Source organism: Anguilla anguilla, chromosome 7 (genome assembly GCF_013347855.1).
Source record: "Anguilla anguilla isolate fAngAng1 chromosome 7, fAngAng1.pri, whole genome shotgun sequence".
NCBI lineage: Eukaryota > Metazoa > Chordata > Actinopteri > Anguilliformes > Anguillidae > Anguilla > Anguilla anguilla.
The window spans coordinates 43,323,120-43,350,620 of record NC_049207.1 but is presented as its reverse complement, the minus strand read 5'-3'; the positions used below and the strand labels follow the sequence as shown (position 1 = coordinate 43,350,620).

The 27,501-nt window shown below is 37.9% G+C and overlaps 2 protein-coding genes across 9 annotated transcripts; both read right to left on the bottom strand.

Moving 5' to 3' along the window:
* Window positions 1–104: 104 nt before the first annotated feature.
* Window positions 105–18,643, bottom strand: LOC118231933 (toll-like receptor 2 type-2). Of its 6 annotated transcripts, none has more exons than XM_035426330.1 (3): window positions 18,579–18,643; window positions 1,652–3,516; window positions 105–1,555 (listed from the first exon to the last, which is right to left on the bottom strand). In XM_035426330.1, exons 2-3 carry the CDS (start codon window positions 3,496–3,498, stop codon window positions 1,138–1,140), a joined length of 2,265 nt encoding a protein of 754 aa, XP_035282221.1. In that variant the 5' UTR covers window positions 3,499–3,516; window positions 18,579–18,643; the 3' UTR covers window positions 105–1,137. The 6 variants fall into 6 exon arrangements, with proteins under 6 accessions (XP_035282221.1, XP_035282217.1, XP_035282218.1 ...); XM_035426325.1 differs by lacking the exons at window positions 105–1,555; window positions 1,652–3,516 and adding exons at window positions 11,759–15,151; window positions 16,875–16,957 and having other exon boundaries at window positions 18,579–18,623; XM_035426328.1 differs by lacking the exons at window positions 105–1,555; window positions 1,652–3,516 and adding exons at window positions 11,759–15,151; window positions 16,819–16,874 and having other exon boundaries at window positions 18,579–18,622.
* On the bottom strand, window positions 106–27,001 carry LOC118231932 (toll-like receptor 2 type-2). 3 transcript variants are annotated; one of them, XM_035426323.1, is made up of 3 exons: window positions 26,879–27,001; window positions 22,108–24,472; window positions 106–1,145 (listed from the first exon to the last, which is right to left on the bottom strand). In XM_035426323.1, exons 1-3 carry the CDS (start codon window positions 26,999–27,001, stop codon window positions 1,138–1,140), a joined length of 2,496 nt encoding a protein of 831 aa, XP_035282214.1. In that variant the 3' UTR covers window positions 106–1,137. The 3 variants fall into 3 exon arrangements, with proteins under 3 accessions (XP_035282214.1, XP_035282213.1, XP_035282215.1); XM_035426322.1 differs by lacking the exon at window positions 106–1,145 and adding an exon at window positions 11,759–12,784; XM_035426324.1 differs by lacking the exon at window positions 106–1,145 and having other exon boundaries at window positions 20,769–24,473; window positions 26,881–27,001.
* Window positions 27,002–27,501: the final 500 nt, after the last annotated feature.

Sequence of the window (27,501 nt, the reverse complement as noted above, 5' to 3'; positions counted from 1 at the left end):
TGTCTTGTGTACAGTTGTTTGTGAAAGTCCAATAAAATCATTCCTATTTTTGTCAATCCTGTTTTTACATTTGCATTTCCATTAATTGTACACAGATATCGCAACCTTTTTATAGAAGTACCTTTATTAATGTAGTAGGAATGAAATATTTTTATGAAAATTACAAAATAAAACAGGTTCACAATCAAGCAGAGGATATAACAGCAGCTATAGTAAACATCCACATCAATGCTATCTTTGGATTCATGAAGACAACTGCAACTTTAAAAATATTTAATATGATGCTAAAAAAGCTATTATTTGATCCAGTTAAAAGATACACACAATAAAAATCAGTACACACAGTATCAAATCATATATAGCATGTAGATCTAATGCAATTCAAGTCAATTATGCGGGACCCTATGAGACTGAAGGGGCACTGAGGATCAGACCATGGCACATACACCAGAACCCAGGATGGCTAGGATGAGCCACCTTACAGCCCCAACTAATGACACCTGTATGACCCGATAAATGCAAGTCTTTACATGCAAGTGTATTTCTCATTGTGTCAGTAAACATGCTATAGAATGCTATGCTATAAGACAGGAATCCAGAAGCAATAGAAGTGTGGGGAAATTAAGTATGAAAGTGATGTCAAAATACAAATAGATAGAAAATAAATAAAATAAAGGTTAGTCTTATGTTATAGCTCTAAACAACACTTCCTTTGTTGACTTTTTGAAAGACACAAGGCTTTTTCAGTGATGCTGCTAGCTTTGACCTCTTCTGAGAACTGATTTTATAGTAGCTATTTTATTTTTATCACCATTGGCTTTTCTTCATTGTGATATTTTGTGATACTGCTGTGACTTGTCCCTTTCTCTAAGATTCATAGCATAATAAGTTTTATGTCAGTGGAATGTGTGACTCACTTCAGTTTAATGCTTGAAATTTTGCATTAATAATTAAGAGCTTAATACAGACAAGGCCGATTTGTTTATGCCATTTCTGGTTACATACCTTATGTTGTTGACTGGTCAGTGCTTAACTGTGAAGTTCATATCTCTGAGGTTAAATATTACTTACACAAGTTAAATGAGTCATGTTAGCAAATAGAAAATAGCCATTGAGACTAGTACTTTCAAAGGCAAGTTAGTCGCCTCTCTTAATTGCTACTTTAAGATTGTGCCAGAATAGAGGTCTTTGCTCCTCATCTTCTGGCCACTCCAAATAGGTTCTTGAGTTCATAAATTTACGCAGCTTACAGAACCTCTTGGGAATGGTTTCCTTGGCGATGGGCTCCAGCAGAATCAGGACAGCAGTGTCGTTATTCTCATCAAACAGGCGAAAGTGGGAGAAATCAAGCTCATACTTGCACCATTCACTGCTGACAAAGTGCCGGGACAGGACAAAGAGAGTGGTGTGGCTTTTCTCCATAGCATTGATAATGTTGTCTACTATCCACTGCCCAGGAAGGAAGTCACGTTTGTGCAGGCAGAGCCGAAATGGCGGATGGGCTCCCTCCAGCTCTGGGACCAGGAACTCCTCAAGCCACTCAGAATCCCTCTCGCTGTAAGAAACAAAAGCATCATAGCAGATGTCGTTGTTTGCATTGACCTTTGGTTTCCTCTTAGCTTGAAGCCAAGCCCAGGTCATCTTTACGTACCAAACAACATGGAGCTTGTAGCAAAGGATCCCACAGATAAGCATTGCCAGAAAGACAATAGTGCACAGCCCAGACACAGCCACCATCATGTGACACTCAAAGATGGAGAGGTGTGCATCTGCAACCAGCTGTCCTCTTAGAGTGACTGGTGAGTCACACACATAGCTCTCAGGTCCATCACCAATCTTGACTAACTGACTGACCTTCTGCTGCATAAAAGCCAAGAATTCACACGAGCACACAAATTTGTTGTAGCCAGCTTCCAGATTCCGCAGGTTCTTATATTCCTTTAAATCATTTGCATCAAACATGTTGAGCACATTTTGTTGGATCAGCAGCAACTCCAGTCTTGGGAACCACCTTCCTGAGGGCAAACTTGTGAACTTGTTGCCTGAGATGTACAGCTCTTTGAGGTACGGTAGTTCTATGTCAAACACAGTCAGGTGATTGCCATTTAAATCTAAGACGTGCAAACTCTTTGGAAGACATTCTGTAATTTTCCCTAATTGGGTCAATGACAGATTTAAGTATTGCAGACTTGTAGGCCAAGTGCACTCTTCCGGCATGACAGAAAATAGGTTTTGACTTAAATCCAAGGACTCAAGCTTGTTGAGATTGCTGACTAATTGGTTCATAAGAGCAAGAGACTTGAGAGAGTTCTTGCTCACATTAAGAAATCTGAGCTTTAACAATGTACCTCGTCCACCACACATGGACTCTCTCATGGCAAGATCAGTGAGTAAGTTCCCAGTGAAGTCCAGATACTCCAGCTTTTTCAAGAGCTTAGAGGTCGGGCAGGGCATGAGGAAGACTTCGCTGTTAATGACAGAGATGTTTTTGGGGTACTTTAGGATATTAGCAAGGTAAGTTAGAGAACTAAAGGCATAGAAATCTTGAATTGCTAGATTTTTTATGTACAATGTTTCCAGCTTGTCATGACGTGTGGCATTTACCTTGTCCCAAAAGCCACGTCCAAGTAACAGTGAATCCTCAACTCCAAAAAACATCAATGGAGCATTATCCATTGCTTGCAAGAAGTGAATTATGGCTTCATCAGTTGCTGTCACATTCTTTAAAAGAATCTTCGTCACACCCTTCTTCATAGCTTGAACAAATGGCTGGATTGTGGGATTATTATTTAGCATCACATCAGCAATAATCAGAAAAGTCTCTGGGCTACAGATATCCCTCAAGATGATTGTCAGAAGACCCAGATCTTTCTGAAATAGATGGTCAAGGCAAAGTGTAAGAGAACCATTGAGTCGGATTTTACTGAGGCTGCCATCCTCATAATGTACCAGGTTGTTGCCTGATAGAACCATCTCATCCAGATCTCTCAAGCCCACCAGGTCATTCTTGCCCATGGAGTAAAACGAGGGATTCCCAAACAGCAAGCTTCTCATCCTCCCCAGCCGGGCAAAAAGGAATCCTGTCCCTAACGTTTGGTAGGTATTTCCTAATAGGTTTAGATGCTGCAGTGAGATAAGCCAGTCAAACCAAGATGAGGATAAACTGGTGAGGCGGTTGTAGGACAGGTCAAGTCTTTCCAGGTTCCCGAGAGAGGAAAAAGCACTTTCGTGAATATCTGCGATCCAGTTACTTTGCAGGTAGAGAGTTTTCAAATGGTTATAGTCATGAAAGTCATTATTGGTTATTTTTTCAATATGGTTGAAGGAAAGATTGAATCCCAGGGTGTCTTCAGGCACTTTGGGGACCTGAGGAAGGCTTTCATCAGAACAGTCACAAAAGAACTGCTTGTCACATCGCTGGCAATTTTGTCTTTCCAACTGTGTGCTCTGCCTTGTAAGAAGACACCCAAAGAGCAATGCAAATATCAGGGTTCCCATTCTGGAGGAGGAAAAAACCTGTAAAGAAGGCAGTTATGTTTTAGTACCCAGTGTTGCTTTTCTGTGGAATTTTTATACAAAGCTAAATGTTTATAATAATATGCATAATAATAATTACAGTATAATAGGTTAAAGCATATATTATGCAATAAAAAGTATGTGTACAGACTAGTTTTGCTAAAATTAGACTTTATAGCAAAGCTATATGTTTTGGCTTTAAAACCAGAAAAAAAAAATATATACAATATTTCATCAGCTTTCATGCAATATTATTAATTTATATATATATATATATATATATATAAATTAATAATATTGCATGAAAGCTGATGAAATATTGTATGTCAGAAGGAGATCTGGAATCCTTAGAAGGATCGTTCACTTTCTGGAGTTTTTAAAAATTTATTTCAGTTTTAGTGTATGTTTTCAAATGGCTGAGATAGTTTTGTGCACAATGAAGGATATTTTAGATATTTTGAGAGGTTTCTGATGGGCTAACTGCTTGACAATGGCAGGTATACTGTATATCAGTTGGGGGTTGGTGGTCTAAAGGCAGAGAATACACTTCAAGTAACTTCAACTCAGCTTGTACAACAGTGCTATATTTCCTGAGGCAGTGCGTAAGGTTGTGTGTTCATTTTAGAGTGCTTATTCAATGCTATAAATGCTATCAGTTTTATATCATGCTGATTTTCTTTCTTTGAGCATAACAATCTCATGTTACAAGCACAAAAGGAAATAGTTCCATCCAAAAATAATATTAAATGTAGTGTTTTGAAGAATTATTGGGAAACATACATGTGTACAACCTCTCTAAGCATAACATGGCTGTACATTGAAAAAGAAAAAGCATGTGATGGAAAGCTTTATCATGAAGTTAGTTTGGATAGAGTTAAATATGCTCAGATCACCAACGCAGTATGTAAAATATTAAAGGAAACTATTAGTGTAGTTGAAGATTATTCAAGCGAGAGCTATGCAAATGCAAAAGAGTCCTAAATACCTGCCAGAAATGTGGTTAAAAAAATCTGTGCCATATGTTAATGTAAACTTGCATTTGCAGAAGTGATTGTTCAATATTTTGGGGAACAGCTCATAAGCTTAAGAAATACATTATTCTATGCTGTGGGGTTAAATTCAAGCTCTATGAGATAGAAAATCAATAAACTGAACAATTCAGTAGTTCATCGCTATAAAATTAGTGGAAGAAGATTTTAATTTATTAGACAGTTTGAACAAACGTGTATGGAACAAGAATCCCAGTCTCCACTGAAAAAGGAAATTATTCTGTGGAGAACAACACATCACACAACAACCACAAGAAAAGAAGACAAAGACAGCATTTAGATACTTTCCCTAGAATTATGTTATAACTGTATATATACAAGCCAGCAGCATCTTAGAGGCACTTAAAAACACAAAAATTACACATAAGAAAAATGCAAAAAAGCACGGGAAAAGAGAGCAGAAAACAAAGGATGAACAGAAATCTGCTGTATAGAATTTGCACCGAGTTTAACGTGAACCATTACTTTGCCACATTTCAGTGAGGCGTCCACGCTTTTGATATGAGTGATATATACATCTCATACAAAAGGGCCACCTATTAAGTCAAAGGCACTTATACTTAGCGCAGTGATGTGGTCTAGCCTGTATGGAGTCAACCGTGCAATGATGTGGTGCACAGCCAAATTGAATCTAGAGTGCACCAATGCCAGCTGTGGACCTCACAGCCCAGGGTTTCACTTGGCAGACATGACACATTATTGTGCAACAGGAACTATGGCCGATGCATAACATGTTTAGTCTTGCTGTGAAATAGAGATAATAGTGAACATAAGTGCCAGTTGGCTGCACTTGAGCTGTCCTGAACTCATGTCGCAGTGATGAGATTAAGCTAACAGCTACGGTGTGGCACTCTGAATTAGAAGAATAAAGAAAATGGAATTGAAAAAGCACCCTAATCTGTACTCCTCATCTCCAAAATACTCTGGTTAGAGTGGTTTGAAGGCCCAGAACCTCCCCTCAGTAATAAAGGTCAGTGATTGATAAAGTCTTCTCAGATTTTGAAAAACAGAACTTCATTCCCCTCTACAGTAAAGCAAGAATTACACAACCATATAAATAACTGGTTGAGTAACATATATATGACTTTTTATGTAACAGATTATTAGGTTTATTATTAGGATTTAGGCTTGAAATACAGCAGGCAAATTTGGAAAAATGGAGTAAAATCTAGGCCATGTGAATTTGGCAATTGTGCAAAGTTCAAGTGTTGGCTACAGACATTTGCGTTACTCCTTAGTGAAAATCATTGAATACGCATTTCTCATCTTCAACCATAGGAATAGTTTAAAATTGTAGTTTGAGTTTTGTATATATGATTTTGGAAGTTCTTGGAAATTTAGTGAACTTGAATTTCTGTTTAAATACTTAAATGTATATTTTATAATACTGTCCAGTCACTGTAACCATGAAGAAAATGAGAAGTTTCAAGACTTGCAAATGAAAGCCATGTTTTTCGTTCCAAAATGTTCCGAAAATTAAGTTTCACCCTGGTTCTGAAGCCTCAATCTCTCACTGTGAAGACAACCACTACCAAAGCAAAGTACAACCACAGTAAAAACAACAAAAATAATTTTGTGCAATTTTTGTTTACCTTCAAGGAGCTCCTCTGTGCTGCTTACAGACTGCTTTGTTTCAGGGCTAATGAGGAAGTAAGTGATTGAAGGCAGCTCAGTTTCCGCAAGCAGGAACCTCTGCACTGAATTAAATTCCCCTAAGGGGATCCAATACCACCATCTTCTGCATTTGAACAAGGAACGCGACACTACTCACATTTTGTTAAAATGAACAGACCTCAAACGCATTTGGTTGAACTTAAATTAAATTCTGCCTCATAAACCCTTTGAAGAGTAGGTTTTATTGAATGTTTATTTTTCTTTTTAATTCTACATCAGTGTTCTGGAACTCTATTGCTTTCTATCACCAGTAGTGATTGTGACATCAGCATTAGAATGTTCAGTTCAGAACATTCTAATCCCATACAACGTGATCTTGTACCTTTGGTGCCCTCAACTAGATTAACACTTTATAATGATTTAATAGCTATTTAATTACTTCCACACCACTGTTGCCCACTCTAGCCTCTGAAAAACACTCATGAACTGTATAGGAAGGTTAGACATTTTTTAATTATTTCTTGCATCTTGGAAATATTAAACTTGAAATTTTTAAGCTTGCATGATAAATATATTCTTTTGGCAAGCTCATCAGCACATCCAGTGTTTCACCAAGGCCAGCTGGAAGCTCTCCAATAGTTTGTGCCAGTTTTCTTTTGCCAAAACACGTTTTACAGTGAACTGTCAGAAAACTCAAACTATGGTAACTGGCTGGAACAAAATCCAGGACCGGGACTGTGCACCCTCGTTTTAACGAGTCAATCACCCTTTGTAATCGTACCGAAAAATACTAAGATATCTCAGTCTGTAATTTTTTCTAATTTTAAAAAAAGTAGTTTTGATAATTCGATCATTAATTTTGATTTCTTAATTAATTCTTGCAACTAATAAAATATATGCAAATATATCCCATGTACAGCAAGCCTTTGTGATTACAATGAGAGCAAAATATTGTTTTTTTAATTTACTGTTGTCAGGGTGCAAATCTGAAGAAAGACACATTGTCAATGTTCCGAAATGCTAAAATACTCACACGTACACTACAAAGCACTGTCCAAAAGTCATTTATTCAAACTCTCAAAATTTAGGCCTATCATTAAAAGTGTTGATATCAAAATCAGGCCAAGTTACAAGAAATAATATTGGCTGTCAAACTGTATTCCAAAGCAATGCTACCCAATGTTTCCTAAATTATGTCATGTAACGGTCCTGGATTTTTTAAGATGTATCTTATCATTTGAAGAGAACCTGTATAACTTAGGGCCATCACAATAAGGTGTGGCTATACGTGTCTTTATTAACATTTTTAAAAAATAGCCATCATCAGTGCCATCAAGTTGTTTATTGCTGTAACACTCCTGAGTTTCTCTCTGGAAAAATAAGTATAAATAAATATTTTTATCCCAGGAAGACAGGTTTCCATATTACAATGTCGGGGGCATGCCTTCTAGAAGCCTCCGCGATGACATAAGTGCTGTGTGCGGGCAGAAGATCTTCGTGGACGTGGATGAGGAAGGGATTATTGAAGACACATATCAGCTTTTGTGCAATCACATGTATCCTTCTACCCTTCTGTCTCTGTGTGGACGAGATGTGCTTGATTATTCTATGTACAATAGGGAAGAACTGCTGTATGCTTGTCTTTTTTTTAATCATACTGTCCCATATGTTGTAACAACATTTTCTTTGATATATACAGTATGAAATATTGCATATATTTATGTAGCTTTTCAGGTTTTGTGCATGTCATAATATTAATGTATGGTTCTCTGTCTCTCTCACTCACATTCTCTCTCTCTCACACACACACACACACACACACAAACATATGTAATGTACTGTACATGCTCACTTTAACACATTTTCTTGTATATTCCTACATATTATGTATTTTTCTTTCGTTCCTTCCAGGGAAGTTTGTACTAAAATACACCTTGCATAACTTCATTGTAGAAATGCAGATGGGTCAGATTTGGTCTCCTTTTGCCTCACTTTTGTCCTCTTTTAATTGAGTCCATTCCCATGGATCCAGTGACCTGAATTATACGATTATTAAATTTGCTCACATGCACACAGAGGAACTGCTTAGGTGATGAAAACTCAGCTAAAAATAAAGTTGACAATCTCTCCTATAACTGTGTCAGAAATGATCCATCTTAGGCAAGACAGTTATAAGTTACCTGCCAGTTGCCCCTTAACTCGTCTCATTAACAGATTCCACAAATTCTGTATCCGGGGCTGGTGCATTGTGGGAAAAAAGCAGACCTGCCCCTACTGCAATGAGAAGGTGGACCTGAAGAGATTGCTGAATAATCCGTATCCTTATGTTTTCAATGGCACTACAAGTAAAGGAATGGGAGTATTTCTTGTTTGTGAATGCACATAATTCATAGACATGTACCATGAGACAGGACATCTGAACATAAAAGTCATTGTCCAAATGGGACCCCCAATTTCACATCTAAAAAGAGAACTTATTAAATAAATATCAATGCATTGTAGAAGGAATCAACGTTTCATGAGCCTGGATGCGGTTCTACGACATGCTTCTAGTAAATTCTTCAAGCAATTGCGTTAGAAATGCATTCAGAGTTTTTTTAATTCAATTTTAATTGTGTAGTGCTATTTACAGGGATGATGTCATATGCTTTACTGGAAATTTGGAAAATTGGGAAAGATGCCAGAATTCCCTGAAAACTTGCATTGTCATTACATTAAAAAGAATATATTGCAATTTTGCTGTAATGTGATATAATGGGCTAATGGAACATTCAGTGGACTGCGACTTAAAATTAAACAAAGATAATGCTTGTCATAATTGCAAGATAAATAGGAAGACATTTTCATTTGCAAAATACATTTAGTATACGTAGGAAGTTTCTTTTGCACTACAATTTTGGTTTTGACAGCAGCACTTGCAGTTAAGGTCAGTGTTTATTCAATGTCCTCTATTGAATAAACTCATTCATGATTTTTTTTATCCAAGGACAATGTCCATAAAGTTTAGACCAAATGGAACCCAAAGCTAATAAATTAAGGACAATAAATTATTTATGCGGGTCAAGAATGTCTAAAATGTTCAGTGATGTGAATGACCTGTTATGCCAGTCTCTGAGGATGATTACATTGAGTAGCACATTTTTCCTCAAAGCAAGTCATTTCCAAACAGTAAGAATTTAACCTAAGGTGCAAAACAAATTTATATTAGTGTGCAAATTTTATATTTCTGTGCATGTTACAACTGGAAAATAAATTACAACGGTATTGATTTTTGCAGACATTTAGCTTGAACTACTCGTATTATGGTTAAGAAAATCTTGTTTTTGGTTAACTTACGCTGAACGAATACATTCATACAAATCACAGTAAAGAATTGTTTGAAAGCTAGTGTGAAATATGCATGAAAGGAGGAATACAGCATATACATAAACCTGAAAACCAAAAGGGAACTTGTTTTTAACATTCTAGAGCTAGATTATTGACATTATTGTGTGTATTTTATATTTGGTTGTTTAAAGGACACTTGCTTTATTGCTAATTTTTAACAAGTCTTTTTTACAAAACAGGATAACCCATTGGCCACAGGGGAGCCTGAGGGCTGCAATGGCTTATTTTTCATATCGTGGAGTCTTCTAGAAACAAAGATTCTCAAGGGCTCTTTGAGCTTACTTTAACTGTTGAAGTTCCTGTCTGTATTGGATTATGGTCAGGAATCTGGAAATCCTCCAGTTGAGCTTCAGCTGTGTTTCGATGCCGTTGGAAGAAATAAAATGTTTTTTTGGTTTGTTTTTCATGTTATCTCTTCAGTGCTCCTTGGGGTTCTTTTGCCAATAGTCTGCTGGTATTCGACATAATGACAAAGATAATTGCCAAATAAAAGGTTGTTGCAAAATTTCACCTCACCCATTGATATACCAACTGACTATTAACTGGTTAATTACATTGCACTCATTAGCATACCGACTTAATATTAATTGGTTTGTTAAAGTAAACCCCTCTCAATGCCTTGCAATATCGTCCTGCTTGAATGATTTAAAAAATATACTGGTAATCAAACAATACTCAATAATGAAGCCATATAATAACAATGGTGAAATTACTGATTGAGTACTTGCCCAAAAAAGGCAAATCCCAGATATGTGTTAACATAGCATGTTGACAAACACAATTTGGATGTTCTTTCATGGATACAGTAATTCTAACAGGCCTTAAAACCTGATTCAGGGAATGGTAAGAATCATCTGAATCAAGAATCATTATACAGGGCAGACAAGGTCAGAAGAAGTATCTGGAAAAAGTTTCCAAACTTGGTTCTACTCTATTGTTACAGCATGTTTTAGCAGCATGGGTGCCAGTGCATGAATAGAAGTGTTGCTTATACTCATACTGCTGTAACAGATTTTAGCAAGTGGGCTATGGAGAGAGCTAATGGAGGTATAACTCCTTTTGTTAGTTATCAGTTGTCTTCCATTTTGCTCTTCAGTAGTGTGAGTCTTTGCCCATCTTAAAAGAGAAAAGCTACAGTCAACACATAAAATAGAATATAGACTGGAGGAAATGAATAATTATGAATAATGGATTTCAGTGCAAAAATGAATGTTCAAGTTTCTAATCTCACACAAGTGTCAACCTTGAAATAATAATAATAATATTTTGTTCTTCATTTGTTTATTATGTAAAAATTAGTATCCTTTTTTTGACACTTTTGATAGTCGTGTTCCAAGCCACGTCACTCATGCCACGTTTGATTTGAATATAATTTCATTTTCTGTAGTTGTCCTCTCTTTCAGAGGCCAGTGAACCGATGACGTGAGTGATGGGATTTCCTCCAGAGGGCAATAAGCAATCAGTTAAATTGCTCAGAAGGGCCACTATCAGCTCTGTGCGCTTGCCTCAGAATCACCATGTGCAATCCTGATTATAACCTCACGCACATAGTGTAAAGGTTCATGCTGATCCAGGATCAGGTCCTCTGTCTGTACACATCCTGTAATCCCTATGGGAACGTGTCCCCATCATGAACGTCCCCCCTGGAGGTTCCTCTTCATTATGGTCATGACGTCCACTCATTTACCCACTTATTGTGAGGTAACAGGTACTGTGTGAGTCAGGACTTGTATCTTTTGGCCAAGGGGACTACTAAAGGCTGCATTTGAATGATTAGAAACAACTCTATCCTGAAATCCAATGCCTGGCAGCAGTGTTGTATGGGGTATAATGTATAAAGCAAAATATACACTTCTGATTTATACATCATGAAACAAATATGAACAAGACAACTCAAGCTGGAATAACAAATTTTTGAAGATCAATTTGGAAGTCTCCAAATCCAAGCCAAACTGGGAAAACCAAAGGGAAACTTCTGCAATATTTGATTCTGGACATCAAACTGGGAAACATGGGAATTTGCCTCGAGTCAGCTACACCCCAGTTTTCAGCAGACAGAAGACTTTGATTGACCCGAATAATTACATGTCTATTACATGTCATGTTGTTTCTGAAAATCCAATACAATCAGTCCTATTTCCACCCATCCTGTTTTTTTCATTTGCATTCATTTTACACAGATATTGAAACCCTTTTACAGTGTTAAGTATCTTTATTAATGTAGTAGGAATTAAAAATGTTAATAAAAATTACAAAATAAAACAGGTTCACAATCAAGCAGAGGATGTAACAGCAGAAATAGTCAACATTCGTATCAATGTTATTTTTGGATTCTGGAAGACAACTGCAACTTTAAAAATATTTTATATGATGTTGAAAAGCTATTATTTGATCCAGTTAAAAGGTACAAATAATGGAAAATAGGGAGCATCAAATCATCTAATGCAATGCAAGTCAATTATGCAGGACCCTATTAGACTGAAGGGGCACTGAGGATTTGATACCAGACCATGGCACATGTCCATACACCAAAACCCAGGATGGCTAGGATGAGCCACCTTACAGCCCCAACTAATAACACCTGTATGACCTGATAAATGCAAGTCTTTTCATGCAAGTGAATTTCTCAATGTGTCAGTAAACATGCTATAGAATCTATAAGACAGGAATCCAGAAGCAATAGAAGTGTGGAGAAATTAAGTATGACAGTGATGTCAAAATACAAATAAATACAAAATAGATATGAAGGTTAGTCTCATGTTATAGCTTTAAACATTGGTATTTCTTTATTCACTTTTCTAAAGATAAGACATTTTCAGTGATGCTACTAGCTTTGACCACTTTTGAAAACTGCAAAAAAATTATGCTACCCCTTTTCTTTACATCACCATTGGCTTTTCTTCATTGTGATATTTTGTGATACTGCTGTGACTTCTCCCTTTCTCTAACATAGCATGTGAAGTTTTATGTCAGTGGAATGTGTGACTCACTTCAGTTTAATGCTTGACATTTTGCATTAATAATTAAGAGCTTAATACTGACAAGGCCTATTTGGTTATGCCATTTCTGGTTACATACCGTATGTTGTTGACTGGTCAATGCTTAACTGTAAAGTTCATATCTCTGAGGTTAAATTCTACTTACACAAGTTAAATGAGTCATGTTGACAAACAGAAAATAGCCATTGAGACTAGTACTTTCAAAGGCAAGTTAGTCGCCTCTCTTAATTGCTACTTTAAGATTGTGCCAGAATAGAGGTCTTTGCTCCTCATCTTCTGGCCACTCCAAATAGGTTCTTGAGTTCATAAATTTACGCAGCTTACAGAACCTCTTGGGAATGGTTTCCTTGGCGATGGGCTCCAGCAGAATCAGGACAGCAGTGTCGTTATTCTCATCAAACAGGCGAAAGCGGGAGAAATCAAGCTCATACTTGCACCATTCACTGCTGACAAAGTGTCGGGACAGGACAAAGAGAGTGGTGTGGCTTTTCTCCATAGCATTGATAATGTTGTCTACTATCCACTGCCCAGGAAGGAAGTTATGCTTGTGCAGGCAGAGCCGAAATGGCGAATGGGCTCCCTCCAGTTCTGGAACTAGGAACTCCTCAACCCACTCAGAATCCCTCTCGCTGTAAGAAACAAAAGCATCATAGCAGATGTTGTTTGCATTGACCTTTGGTTTCCTCTTAGCTTGAAGCCAAGCCCAGGTCATCTTTACGTACCAAACAACATGGAGCTTGTAGCAAAGGATCCCACAGATGAGCGTTGCCAAAAAGACAATACTGCACAGTCCAGACACAGCCACCATCATGTAACACTCAAAGATGGAGAGGTGTGCATCTGCAACCAGCTGTCCTCTTAGATTAACTGGTGAGTCACACACATAACTCTCAGGTCGATCGCCAATCCCGACTAACTGTCTGACCTTCTGCTGCATAAAAGCCAAGAATTCACACAAGCACACAAATTTGTTGTAGCCAGCTTCCAGATTTCGCAGGTTCTTGTACTCCATCAAATCGGTCGCATCAAACATGTTGAGCATGTTTCGCTGGATCAGCAGCAACTCCAGTCTTGGGAACAACCTTCCCGAAGGCAAACTTGTGAACTTGTTGCCTGAGATGTACAGCTCTTTGAGGTAAGGTAGTTCTATGTCAAACACAGTCAGGTGATTGCCATTTAAATCTAAGATGTGCAAACTCTTTGGAAGACATGCTGTAATTTTCCATAATTTGGTCAAGGACAGATTTAAGTATTGCAGACTTGTGGGCCAAGTGCACTCTTCTGGCATGACAGAAAATACATTTTGACTTAAATCCAAGGACTCAAGCTTGTTGAGGTTGCTGACTAATTGGCTCATAAGAGCAAGAGACTTGAGATTATTTTTGCTCACATTAAGAAATCTGAGTTTTAACAACGTACCTCGTCCACCACACATGGCCTCTCTCATGGCAAGATCAGTGAGCAAGTTCCCAGTGAAGTCCAGATACTCCAGCTTTTTCAAAAGCTTAGAGGTCGAGCAAGGCATGCGGAAGACTTCGCTGTTAATGACTGACATATTTTTAGGGTATTTAAGGATATTTTTAAGGTAACTAAGTAAACTAACGTCAAAGAAATCTTGAATTGCTAGATTTTTTATGTACAATGTTTCCAGCTTGTCATGGCGTGTGGCATTTACCTTGTCACAAAAGTCACGTCCAAGAAACAGTGAATCCTCAATCCCTAAAAACGTCAATGGAGCATTATTCATTGCTTGCAAGAAGTAAACTATGGCTTCGTCAATTGCTGTCACATTCTTTAAAAGAATCTTCGTCACACCCTTCTTCGTGGCTTCGACAAATGGCTGGATTGTGCGATTATTATTTAGCATCACCTCAGAAATAATCAGAAAAGTCTCTGGGCTGCAGATATCCCTCAAGATGATTGTCAGAAGACCCAGATCTCCCTGAAATAGACGGCGAAGGCAAAGTGTAAGAGAGCCATTTAGTCGGATTTCACTGAGACTGCCGACCTCATACTGTTTCAGGTGGTTGCCTGATAGAACCATCTCATCCAGATCTCTCAAGCCCCCCAGGTCATTCCTACCTATGGAGTAAAAACAGGGACCCCCGAACTGCAAGCTTCTCATCCTCCTCAGCTGGGCAAAAAGGAAACTTGTCCCTAACTTGTGGTAGGTATTGCCTAATAGGTTCAGATGTTGAAGTGAGATAAGCCAGTCAAACCAACATGAGGATAACCTGGTGAGGCGGTTGTAGGACAGGTCAAGTCTTTCCAGGTTCCCGAGAGAAGAAAAAGCATTTTCGTGAATATTTGCGATCCAGTTACTTTGCAGGTAGAGAGTTTTCAAGTGGTTATACTCATGAAAGTCATTTTCGGTTATGATTTCAATATGGTTGAAGGAAAGATTGAGTCCCAGGGTGTCTTCAGGCACTTTGGGGACCTGAGGAAGGCCTTCATCAGAACAGTCACAAAAGAACTGCTTGTCACATCGCTGGCAATTTTGTCTTTCCAGCTGTGAGCTCTGCCTTGTGAGAAAACACCCAATGAGCAATGTAAATATCAGGGTTTCCATTTGGAGGAGGAAAAAACCTGTAAAGAAGGCAGTTATGTATTAGTACCCAGTGTTGCTTTTCTGTGGAATTTTTATACAAAGCTAAATGTTTACAATAATTAAATGAATACTAATAATAGAGTAAGTCTAAGACTTAAGTTGTGCAAGAAAATTGTATAGTCTAGTTTAGCTAAAATAGACTTTATAGCAAAGCTATATGTTTTGGCTTCAACAAAAATATGAATTAATAATATTGCATAAAAGCTGATGAACTATTGAATGTCAGAAGGAGATCTGGAATCCTTAGAAGGATGGTTCACTTTCTGGATTTAAAAAAATATTATTTCAGTTTTAGCATATGTGTTCAACTGGCTGAGACAGTTTTATGCACAGTGAAGGATATTTTAGATATTTTTAGAAGTTTCTGATGGGCTAACTGCTTGACAATGGCAGGTATACTGTATATAAGTTGGGGATTGGTGGTCTAAAGCCAGAGAATACACTTCAAGTAACTTCAACTCAGCTTGTACAGCAGTGTTATATTGCCTGAGGCATTATTTACGGTTGTACGTTCATTTTAGAGCGCTTATTCAATATAAATGCAATCAGTTTTATGTCTTTCTGATTTTCTTTCTTTGAGCATAACAATCTCATGTTGCAACTACAAAAGGAAATAGTTCCATCCAAAAATAATATTAAATGTGGTGTTTTGAAGAATTAATTGGAAATATAGATGTGTACAACCTCTGGAAGCATAAAATGGCTATACATTGAGAAGCATGTGATGGAAAGCTTTATCATGAAGTTTGGATAGAGTTAAATATGCTCAGATCACCAAAAAAAGTATGTAAAATATTAAAGGAAACTATTAGTGTAGTTGAAGATTATTCAAACGAGAGCTATGCAAATGCAAAAGAGTCCGAAATACCTGCCAGAAAGGTGGTTAAAAAAATCTGTGCCATATGTTAATGTAAACTTGTATTTGCAGAAGTATTTTCAGTATTTTGGGAAACAGGTCATAAACTTAAGCAATATATTATTCTATGCTGTGGAGATAAATTCAAGCTCTATGAGACAGCAAATCAATAAACTGAACAATTCAGTAGTTCATCGCTATAATATTAGTGGAAGAAGATTTTAATTTATTAGGCAGCTTGAACAAACATGTATGGAACAAGAATCCCAGTCTCCACTTGAGAAAGAAAATATTCCAAGGAGAGCAACAGAATTCCACAAGAAAAGAAGTGTCATGGTTCTGTGGTTTGTCTGCGTTTCCTTTTTTGGGCCGCCAGATGGTGGCACTTTTTTTTAGTTCTGTTCATTTACCCTGTTTAACTGTATTATTGTTTTCTATTATTCAATTATTGTTTTTTGGTTGTCTCGTTTTCCCTCCCCTCTCTGTGGCCTGATTGTGCATTGTGCCCTCCTGTGTCTTTCTTCCCTGACTCGGGTGCTGGATCCTTTTGTGCTTTTCTGAGTGTGTTTCGGTATGTGCTCGCACGTGTACTTTTGACTCTGTGTTTTGTCCTGAGTGTTTTCTACCCTGCCTGTGTTCTGTTTTTAGCATTGTTTTGGATTTTTGGATTTTCTCTGTTTTTGCGTTTAAAGAACTTTGCTTTGTCCTTTTGAGATTTGCCCTGCGCGGCTTTGTTTTTGTTCTTGGTTTTTGTACTTATTAAAAGTAAAATTCTCGGTTTGTATTTACCCTTTTGGATTTCGAGTGTTTTTGACTCTGCGTTTGGGTCCTGGTCCCATGCTCACCTGACAAGAAGACAGCATATAGAGTCTTTCCCAAAAATGATCTCATAACTGTATAGACACAAGCCAGCAGCACCTTAGAGGAACTTAAAAAACACAAATTACACATAAGAAAAATGCAAAAAAGCACGAGAAAAGAGAACCGAAAGCAAAGGCTGACCAGAAATCTACTGTATGGAACTTGAACTGAGTTCCAAAAACATTTCAGCGAGACGTCCACGCTTTTGATATGAGCGGTATATAGATCTCATACAAAAGGGTCACCTATTACGTCAAAGGCACTTACCGCAGTGATGTGGTCTATAGTCTTTATGGAGTCAACTGTGCAGTCATGTGGTGCACAGCCAAATTGAATCTAGAGTGCACCAATGCCAGCTCTGGACTTCACAGCCCAGGGTTTCATTTGGCAGACATGACACATTATTGTGCGACAGGAACTAAGGCCAATGCATAAAATGTTTAGTCCTGCTATGAAATAGAGATAATAGTCAACATAAGTGCCAGTTGGCTGCACTTGAGCTGTCCTGAACTCATGTCGCAGTGATGAGACTAAGCTAACAGCTACGGTGTGGCACTCTGAATTAGAAGAATAAAGAAAATGGAGTTGAAAAAGCACCCTAATTTGTACTCCTCATCAAAATACTCCGGTTAGTGTGGTGTGAAGGTCCAGAACCTCCCCTCAGTAATAAAGGTCAGTGCTTGATAAAGTCTTCTCAGATTTTGAAAAACAGAACTTCATTCCCCTCTACAGTAAAGCAAGGATTACACAACCATATAAATAGTTGGTTGAGTAACATATATATGACTTTTTATGTAACATATTATTAGGTTTATTGTTAGGATTTAGGCTTGAAATACACCAGGCAAATTTGGAAAAATGGAGTAAAATCTAGGCCGTGTGAATTTGGCAATTGTGCAAAGTTCAAGTGTTGGCTACAGACATTTGGGTTACTCCTTAGTGAAAATCATTGAGTAAGCATTTCTCATCTTCAACCATAGGAATGGAGTAGGTAAATGGTAAAATGGTAAATGGACTGCATTTATATAGCGCTTTTATCCAAAGCGCTTTACAATTGATGCCTCTCATTCGCCAGAGCAGTTAGGAGTTAGGGGTTAGGTGTCTTGCTCAAGGACACTTCGACATGCCCAGGGCGGGGTTTGAACCGGCAACCCTCCGACTGCCAGACAATCGGTCTTACCTCCTGTGCCATGTCGCCCCTTTTAGGTAATGTGGGCAGTGCCAGTTGGCCAGTCATTTCATCCAGTCCACACTACAACTGAGTTGACACCTTAATTTTGATTGGTGCATTATACATGTGTGGCTTTTTTCGCTATCGTACACAGAAAAATAATGCCACATGACTTGCATTTGTGTGTGTCCACAGCTTGAGATTCATAGTTTAAAATTGTAGTTCGAGTTTTGTATATATGATTTTGGAAGTTCTTGGAAATTTAGTGAACTTGAATTTCTGTTTAAATACTTAAATATATATTTTATAATACTGTCCAGTCACTGTAACCATGAAGAAAATGAGAAGTTTCAAGACTTGCAAATGAAAGCCATGTTTTTCCTTCCAAAATGTTTCGAAAATTAAGTTTCACCCTGGTTCTGAAGCCTCAATCTCTTACTGTGAAGACAACCACTACCAAAGCAAAGTACAACCACAGTAAAAACAACAAAAATCATTTTGTGCAATTTTTGTTTACCTTCAAGGAGCTCCTCCGTGCTGCTTACAGACTGCTTTGTTTCAGGGCTAATGAGGAAGTAAGTGATTGAAGGCAGCTCAGTTTCCGCAAGCAGGAACCTCTGCACTGAATTAAATTCCCCTAAGGGGATCCATTACCACCATCTTCTGCATTTGAGCAAGGAACGTGACACTACTCACATTTTGTTAAAATGAACAGACCTCAAAATTGTCACAAAAAGCTTAAACTACAGCATTGCCAGCCAGTTCCAAATTTTGTATATTTGTGATGCGTTTAATGTCCCTGATCCTCATTCATATATACAGTACAGATCTTGCCTGGTGAAGGTTCATCCCTACCAAGATCAAGCTATAATTTGCTTCTCACCTTCCCATGGTCAATAGCATGGACTGCAAGCCAACTCATTTGGTTGAACTTAAATTAAATTCTGCCTCATAAACCCTTTGAAGAGTAGGTTTTATGGAATGTTTATTTTTCTTTTTAATTCTACATCAGTGTTCTGGAACTCTATTGCTTTCTATCACCAGTAGTGATTGTGACATCAGCATTAGAATGTTCAGTTCAGAACATTCTAATCCCATACAACGTGATCTTGTACCTTTGGTGCCCTCAACTAGATTAACACTTTACAATGATTTAATAGCTATTTAATTACTTCCACACCACTGTTGCCCACTCTAGATTCTGAAAAACACTCATGAAATCATTTTGTGATTGATGCACTGATCAGCTTCAATCTGGGAATAAAACGTTCTTAGTACCTGTAGCTTTATTTCAGCCTCAGATGCAAAACTGCATTTAGCAGAAGCCTGATATGAAACCAGCTGTGACCAAAGGGAAATGACTCAAAAAAAGACCACAACACTGGGTCAAAAACTGTGCAGTCAGTATTGATTTTAGGGGGTGTGGTATACTAAACTGTATAGGAAGGTTAGACATTTTTTAATTATTTCTTGCATCTGGGAAATATTAAACTTGAATTTTTTAAGCTTGCATGATAAATATATTCTTTTGGCAAGCTCGTCAGCACATCCAGTGTTTCACCAAGGCCAGCTGGAAGCTCTCCCATAGTTTGTGCCAGTTTTCTTTTGCCAAAACACGTTTTACAGTGAACTGTCAGAAAACTCAAACTATGGTAACCGGCTGGAACAAAATCCAGGACCGGGACTGTGCACCCTGTTTTAATGAGTCAATCACCCTTTGTAATCGTACCGGAAAAATACTAAGATATCTCAGTCTGTAATTTTTTCTAATTTTTAAAAAAGTAGTTTTGATAATTTGATCATTAATTTTGATTTCTTAATTAATTCTTGCAACTAATAAAATATATGCAAATATAGCCCATGTACAGCAAGCCTTTGTGATTACAATGAGAGCAAAATATAGTTTTTTTAATCATTTACTGTTGTCAGGGTGACGAAAGAGAAAAGCTACAGTCAACACATAAAAGAGAATATAGACTGGAGGAAATGAATAATTATGAATAATGGATTTCAGTGCAACAATTAATGTTCAAGTGTCTAATCTGACACAAGTGTCAACCTTGAAATAATGCCTTTTTTTGCTATTTGGTTCTTCATTTGTTTATGTAAAAATTAGTATCCTTTACAATGACATTTTTGATAGTCGTGTTCCAAGCCACGTCACTCATGCCACGTTTGATTTGAATATAATTTCATTTTCTGTAGCTGTCCTCTCTTTCAGAGGCCAGTGAACCGATGACGTGAGTGATGGGATTTCCTCCAGAGGGCAATAAGCAATCAGTTAAGTTGCTCAGAAGGGCCACTATCAGCTCTGTGCGCTTGCCTCAGAATCACCATGTGCAATCCTGATTATAACCTCACGCACATAGTGTAAAGGTTCATGCTGATCCAGGATCAGGTCCTCTGTCTGCACACATCCTGTAATCCCTATGGGAGTGTGTCCCCATCATGAACGTCCCCCCGGAGGTTCCTCTTCATTATGGTCATGACGTCCACTCATTTACCCACTTATTGTGAGGTAACAGGTACTGTGTGAGTCAGGACTTTTTTGGCCAAGGGGACTACTAAAGGCTGCATTTGAATGATTAGAAACCTATCCTGAAATCCAATGCCTGGCAGCAGTGTTGTATGGGGTATAATGTATAAAGCAAAATATACACTTCTGATTTATACATCATGAAACAAATATGAACAAGACAACTCAAGCTGGAATAACATACGTTTAATGATCAATTTGGAAGTCTCAAAATCCAAGCCAAACTGGGAAAACCAAAGGGAAACTTCTGCAATATTTGATTCTGGACATCAAACTGGGAAACATGGGAATTTGCCTCGAGGCAGCTACACCCCAGTTTTCAGCAGACAGAAGACTTTGAGTGACCCGAATAATTACATGTCTATTAAATTACCCATCCTGTTTTTTGCATTTGCATTAATTTTACACAGATATTGAAGTACCTTTATTAATGTAGTAGGAATTAAAAATTTTAATGAAAATTACAAAATAAAACAGGTTCACAATCAAGCAGAGGATATAACAGCAGATATACTAGACATCCACATCAATGCTATCTTTGAATTCATGAAATCAACTGTAACTTTAGAAATATTTTATATGATGTCGAAAGGCTATTATTTTATCCAGTTAGAAGGTACACATAATGGAAAATAGGGAGTATCAAATCATATAGCATGTAGATCTAATGCAATGCAAGTCAGTTATGCATGACCCTATTAGACTGAATGGGCACTGAGGATTTGATACCAGACCATGGCACATGTCCATACACCAGATCCCAGGATGGCTAGGATGAGCCACCTTACAGCCACAACTAATGACACCTGTATGACCCGATAAATGCTTTTCATGTCTTTTCATGCTAGTGAATTTCTCAATGTGTCAGTAAACATGCTATAGAATCTATAAGACAGGAATCCAGAAGCAATAGAATTGTGGAGAAATTAAGTATGACAGTGATGTCTAAATACAAATAAATACAAAATAGATATGAAGGTTAGTCCCATGTTATAGCTTTAAACATTGGTACTTCTTTATTCACTTTTTTAAAGACAAGACTTTTTCAGTGACGCTGCTGGCTTTGACCACATTTGAAAACTGCAAACTGAAAAAAAAAAAATATGCTACCCCTTTTCTTTACATCACCATTGGCTTTTCTTCATGGTGATAATTTGTGATACTGCTGTAAATTGTCCCCTTCTCTAACATTCATAGCATGTGAAGTTTTATGTCAGTGGAATGTGTGACTCACTTTAGTTTAATGCTTGACATTTTGCATTAATAATTAAGAGCTTAATACTGACAAGGCCTATTTGGTTATGCCATTTCTGGTTACATACCGTACGTTGTTGACTGGTCAGTGCTTAACTATAAAGTTCATATCTCTGAGGTAAAATTCTACTTACACAAGTTAAATGAGTCATGTTTACAAACAGAAAAAAGCCATTGAGACTAGTACTTTCTTTTTTTTCCAAAATATTTTTATTGAAAAGACTAGTACTAGTACTTTCAAAGGCAAGTTAGTTGCCTCTCTTAATTGCTACTTTAAGATTGTGCCAGAATAGAGGTCTTTGCTCCTCATCTTCTGGCCACTCCAAATAGGTTCTTGAGTTCATAAATTTACGCAGCTTACAGAACCTCTTTGGAATGGTCTCCTTGGCGATGGGCTCCAGCAGAATCAGGACAGCAGTGTCGTTATTCTCGTCAAACAGGCGAAATTGGGAGAAATCAAGCTCATACTTGCACCATTCACTGCTGACAAAGTGCCGGGACAGGACAAAGAGAGTGGTGTGGCTTTTCTCCATAGCATTGATAATGTTGTCTACTATCCACTGCCCAGGAAGGAAGTCATGTTTGTGCAGGCAGAGCCGAAATGACGGATGGGCTCCCTCCAGCTCTGGGACCAGGAACTTCTCAAGCCACTCAGAATCCCTCTCGCTGTAAGAAACAAAGGCATCATAGTAGATGTCGTTGTTTGCATTGACCTTTGGTTTCCTCTTAGCTTGAAGCCAAGCCCAGGTCATCTTTACGTACCAAACAACATGGAGCTTATAGCAAAGGATCCCACAAATGAGCGTTGCCAAAAAGACAATAGTGCACAATCCAGACACAGCCACCATCATGTAACACTCAAAGATGGAGAGGTGTGCATCTGCAACCAGCTGTCCACTCAGAGTAACTGGTGAGTCACACACATAACTCTCAGGTCGATCGCCAATCCCGACTAACTGTCTGACCTTCTGCTGCATAAAAGCCAAGAATTCACATGAGCACACAAATTTGTTGTAGCCAGCTTCCAGATTTCGCAGGTTCTTATACTCCTTCAAATCGGTTGCGTCAAACATGTTGAGCACATTTCGCTGGATCAGCAGCGACTCCAGTCTTGGGAACAACCTTCCCGAAGGCAAACTTGTGAACTTGTTGCCTGAGATGTACAGCTCTTTGAGGTAAGGTAGTTCTATGTCAAACACAGTCAGGTGATTGCCATTTAAATCTAAGATGTGCAAACTCTTTGGAAGACATTCTGTAATTCTCCATAATTGGGTCAAGGACAGATTTAAGTATTGCAGACTTGTGGGCCAAGTGCACTCTTCCGGCATGACAGAAAATACATTTTGACTTAAATCCAAGGACTCAAGCTTGTTGAGATTGCTGACTAATTGGTTCATAAGAGCAAGAGACTTGAGAGAGTTCTTGCTCACATTAAGAAATCTGAGCTTTAACAATGTACCTCGTCCACCACACATGGACTCTCTCATGGCAAGATCAGTGAGTAAGTTCCCAGTGAAGTCCAGATACTCCAGCTTTTTCAAGAGCTTAGAGGTCGGGCAGGGCATGAGGAAGACTTCGCTGTTAATGACTGACATATTTTTGGGGTATTTAAGGATATTTTTAAGATAACTAAGGAAACTGACGTCAAAGGAATCTTGAATATTTAGATTTTTTATGTACAATGTTTCCAGCTTGTCATGGCGTGTGGCATTTACCTTGTCACAAAAGTCACGTCCAAGAAACAGTGAATCCTCAATCCCTAAAAACGTCAATGGAGCGTTATCCATTGCTTGCAAGAAGTAAACTATGGCTTCATCAGTTGCTGTCATATTTTTTAAAAGAATCTTCGTCACACCCTTCTTCATAGCTTGAACAAATGGCTGGATTGTGCGATTATTATTTAGCATCACGTCAGCAATAATCAGAAAAGTCTCTGGGCTGCAGACATCCCTCAAGATGATTGTCAGAAGATCCAGATCTTTCTGAAATAGACGGTGAAGGCAAAGTGTAATAGTGCCATTGATTCTACTGAGACTGCCGACCTCATAATGTACCAGGCGGTTGCCTGATAGCGTCACCTCGTCCAGATCTTTCAAGCCCCTCAGATCATTCTTACCCATGGAGTAAAAGTTTGGACTCCCGAACTGCAAGCTTCTCAACCTCCCCAGCTGAGCAAAAACGAAACCTGTCCCTAACGTGTGGTAGGTATTGCCTAATAGGTTTAGATGCTGCAGTGAGATAAGCCAGTCAAACCAAGATGAGGATAAACTGGTGAGGCGGTTGTAGGACAGGTCAAGTCTTTCCAGGTTCCCGAGAGAAGAAAAAGCATTTTCGTGAATATTTGCGATCCAGTTAATTTGCAGGTAGAGAGTTTTCAAGTGGTTATACTCATGAAAGTCATTTTCGGTTATGATTTCAATATGGTTGAAGGAAAGATTGAGTCCCAGGGTGTCTTCAGGCACTTTGGGGACCTGAGGAAGGCCTTCATCAGAACAGTCACAAAAGAACTGCTTGTCACATCGCTGGCAATTTTGTCTTTCCAGCTGTGAGCTCTGCCTTGTGAGAAAACACCCAATGAGCAATGTAAATATCAGGGTTTCCATTCTGGAAGGGGAAAAAAACCTGTAAAGAAGGCCATTATATATTAGTACTCAGTGTTGCTTTTCTATGGAATTTTTATACAAAGCTAAATGTTTACAATAATTAAATGAATACTAATAATAGAGTAAGTCTAAGCTTAGACTTAAGTTGTGCAAGAAAAGTGTGTAGTCTAGCTAAAATAGACTTTATAGCAAAGCTATATGTTTAGGCTTTAAAAAAAATAAGAATTGATAATATTGCATGAAAGCTGATGAAATATTGAATATCAGAAGGAGATCTGGAATCCTTAGAAGGATGGTTCACTTTCTGGAGTTTAAAAAATATTATTTCAGTTTTAGTGTATGTGTTCAACTGGCTGAGACAGTTTAGTGCACAGTGACGGATATTTTAAATATTTTGAGAAGTTTCCGATGGGCTAACTGCTTGACAATGGCAGGTATATGTCAGTTGGTGGTTTGTGGTCTAAAGCCAGAAAATACACTTTACGTAACTCCAACTCAGCTTATACAGCAATTTTATTTTTCCCGAGGCATTGCATAAGGTTGTATGTTCATTTTAGAGCGCTTATTCAATACTATAAATGCAATCAGTTTTATGTCTTTCTGATTATCTTTCTTTGAGCATAACAATCACGTTGCAACTACAAAAGGAAATAGTTCCATACAAAAATGATGTTAAATGTGGTGTTTTGAAGAATTAATGGGAAATATACATGTGTACAACCTCTGGAAGCATAAAATGGCTGTACATTGAGAAGCATGTGATGGAAAGCTTTATCATGAAGTTAGTTTGGATAGAGTTAAATATGCTCAGATCACCAAAGCAGTATGTAAAATATTAAAGGAAACTATTAGTGTGGTTGAAGATTATTCAAGCGAGAGCTAAAGAAAGAAAATATTCCATGGAGAACAACAGAATTCCAGAAGAAAAGAAGACAGCATGTAGAGTCTTTCCCAAAAATTTTCTTATAACTGTATAGGCACAAGCCAGCAGTGAATTAGAGGAACTTAAAAAACACAAAAATGGCACATAAGAAAAATGCAAAAAAGCACGAGAAAAGAGAACCGAAAGCAAAGGCTGACCAGAAATCTACTGTATGGAACTTGAACTGAGTTCCAAAAATTTGCCACATTTCAGCAAGACGTCCACGCTTTTGATATGAGCGGTATATAGATCTCATACAAAAGGGCCACCTATTACATCAAAGGCACTTATACTTAGCGCAGTGATGTGGTCTATAGCCTGTATGGAGTCTACCGTGCAGTGATGTGCTGCACAGCCAAATTGAATCTAGAGTGCACCAATGCCAGCTGTGGACCTCACAGCCCAGGGTTTCACTTGGCAGACATGACACATTATTGTGCAACAGGAACTAAGGCCGATGCATAAAATGTTTAGTCCTGCTGTGAAATAGAGATAATAGTGAACATAAGTGCCAGTTGGCTGCACTTGAGCTGTCCTGAACTCATGTCGCAGTGATGAGATTAAGCTAACAGCTACGGTGTGGCACTCTGAATTAGAAGAATAAATAAAATGGAGTTGAAAAAGCACCCTAATCTGTACTCCTCATCTCCAAAATACTCTGGTTAGAGTGGTGTAAAGGCCCAGAACCTCCCCTCAGTAATAAAGGTCAGTGACTGATAAAGTTTTCTCAGATTTTGAAAAACAGAACTTCATTCCCCTCTACAGGAAAGCAAGGATTACACAACCATATGAATGGTTGGTTGCGTAACACATATATGACTTTTTATGTAACAGATGATTAGGTTTAATGTTAGGATTTAGGCTTGAAATACACCAAGCAAATTTGGAATAATGGAGTAAAATCTAGCTCGTGTGAATCTGGCAATTGTGCAAAGTTCAAGTGTTGGCTACAGGCATTTGCGTTACTCCTTAGTGAAAATCATTGAATAAGCATTTCTCATCTTCCAGCATAGGACTGGAGTAAGTAATGTGGGCAGTGCCAGTTGGCCAGTCATTTCATTTAGTCCACACTGCAACTGAGTTGACACCTTAATTTTGATTGGTGCATACACGTGTGGCTTTTTTCCCTATCGTACACAGAAAAATGATGCCAAAAGTATTTGTATTTTTGTGTGTCCACAGCTTGAGATTCGTAGTTTAAAATTGTAGTTCGAATTTTGTACATATGATTTTGGAAGTTCTTGGAAATTTTATGAATTTGAATTTCTGTTTAAATACTTAAATATATATTTTATAATACTGCCCAGTCACTGTAACCATGAAGAAAATGAGAAGTTTCAAGACTTGCAAATGAAAGCCATGTTTTCCGTTCCAAAATGTTCCGAAAATTAAGTTTCACCCTGGTTCTGAAACCTCAATCTCTCACTGTGAAGACAACCACTACCAAAGCAAAGTACAACCACAGTAAAAACAACAAAAATAATTTTGCGCAATTTTTGTTTACCTTCAAGGAGCTCCTCCGTGCTGCTTACAGACTGCTTTGTTTCAGGGCTAATGAGGAAGTAAGTGATTGAAGGCAGCTCAGTTTCCGCAAGCAGGAACCTCTGCACTGAATTAAATTGCATTTAAAGCAATCATTTTGTTAAAATGAACAGACCTCAAAGTTGTCACCCAAAGCTTAAACTACAGCATTGCTAGCCAGTTCCAAATTTTGTATATTTGTAGTGTGTTTAATGTTCCTGCTCCTCATTCATATATACAGTACAGATATTGCCTGATGAAGGTTCACCCCTACCAAGATCAAGCTACAACTTGCTTCTCACCTTCCCATGGTCAATAGCATGGACTGAGAGCCAAAATTCTACAGCATGCATTTTTTCCCATTCTCATCCTTTGAATAACCTTAAAGGGCATGCCAGTTTACATACAAAAAGTATTCCTCAGGATAGACCCAGAATTTACTCCATAATAACAAGGATCTTGCTGGTATTCAAAACTTTTTGAGATAGATTTTAATATATGAGAAATTGACAAAAGTACTGTAGATTGTGTCATTTCATGAAAGGCACAGAGTACAAAAAATGGAAAAAAAAAGTCAAGACTTAAATCTTAAGTCTTGTTATAC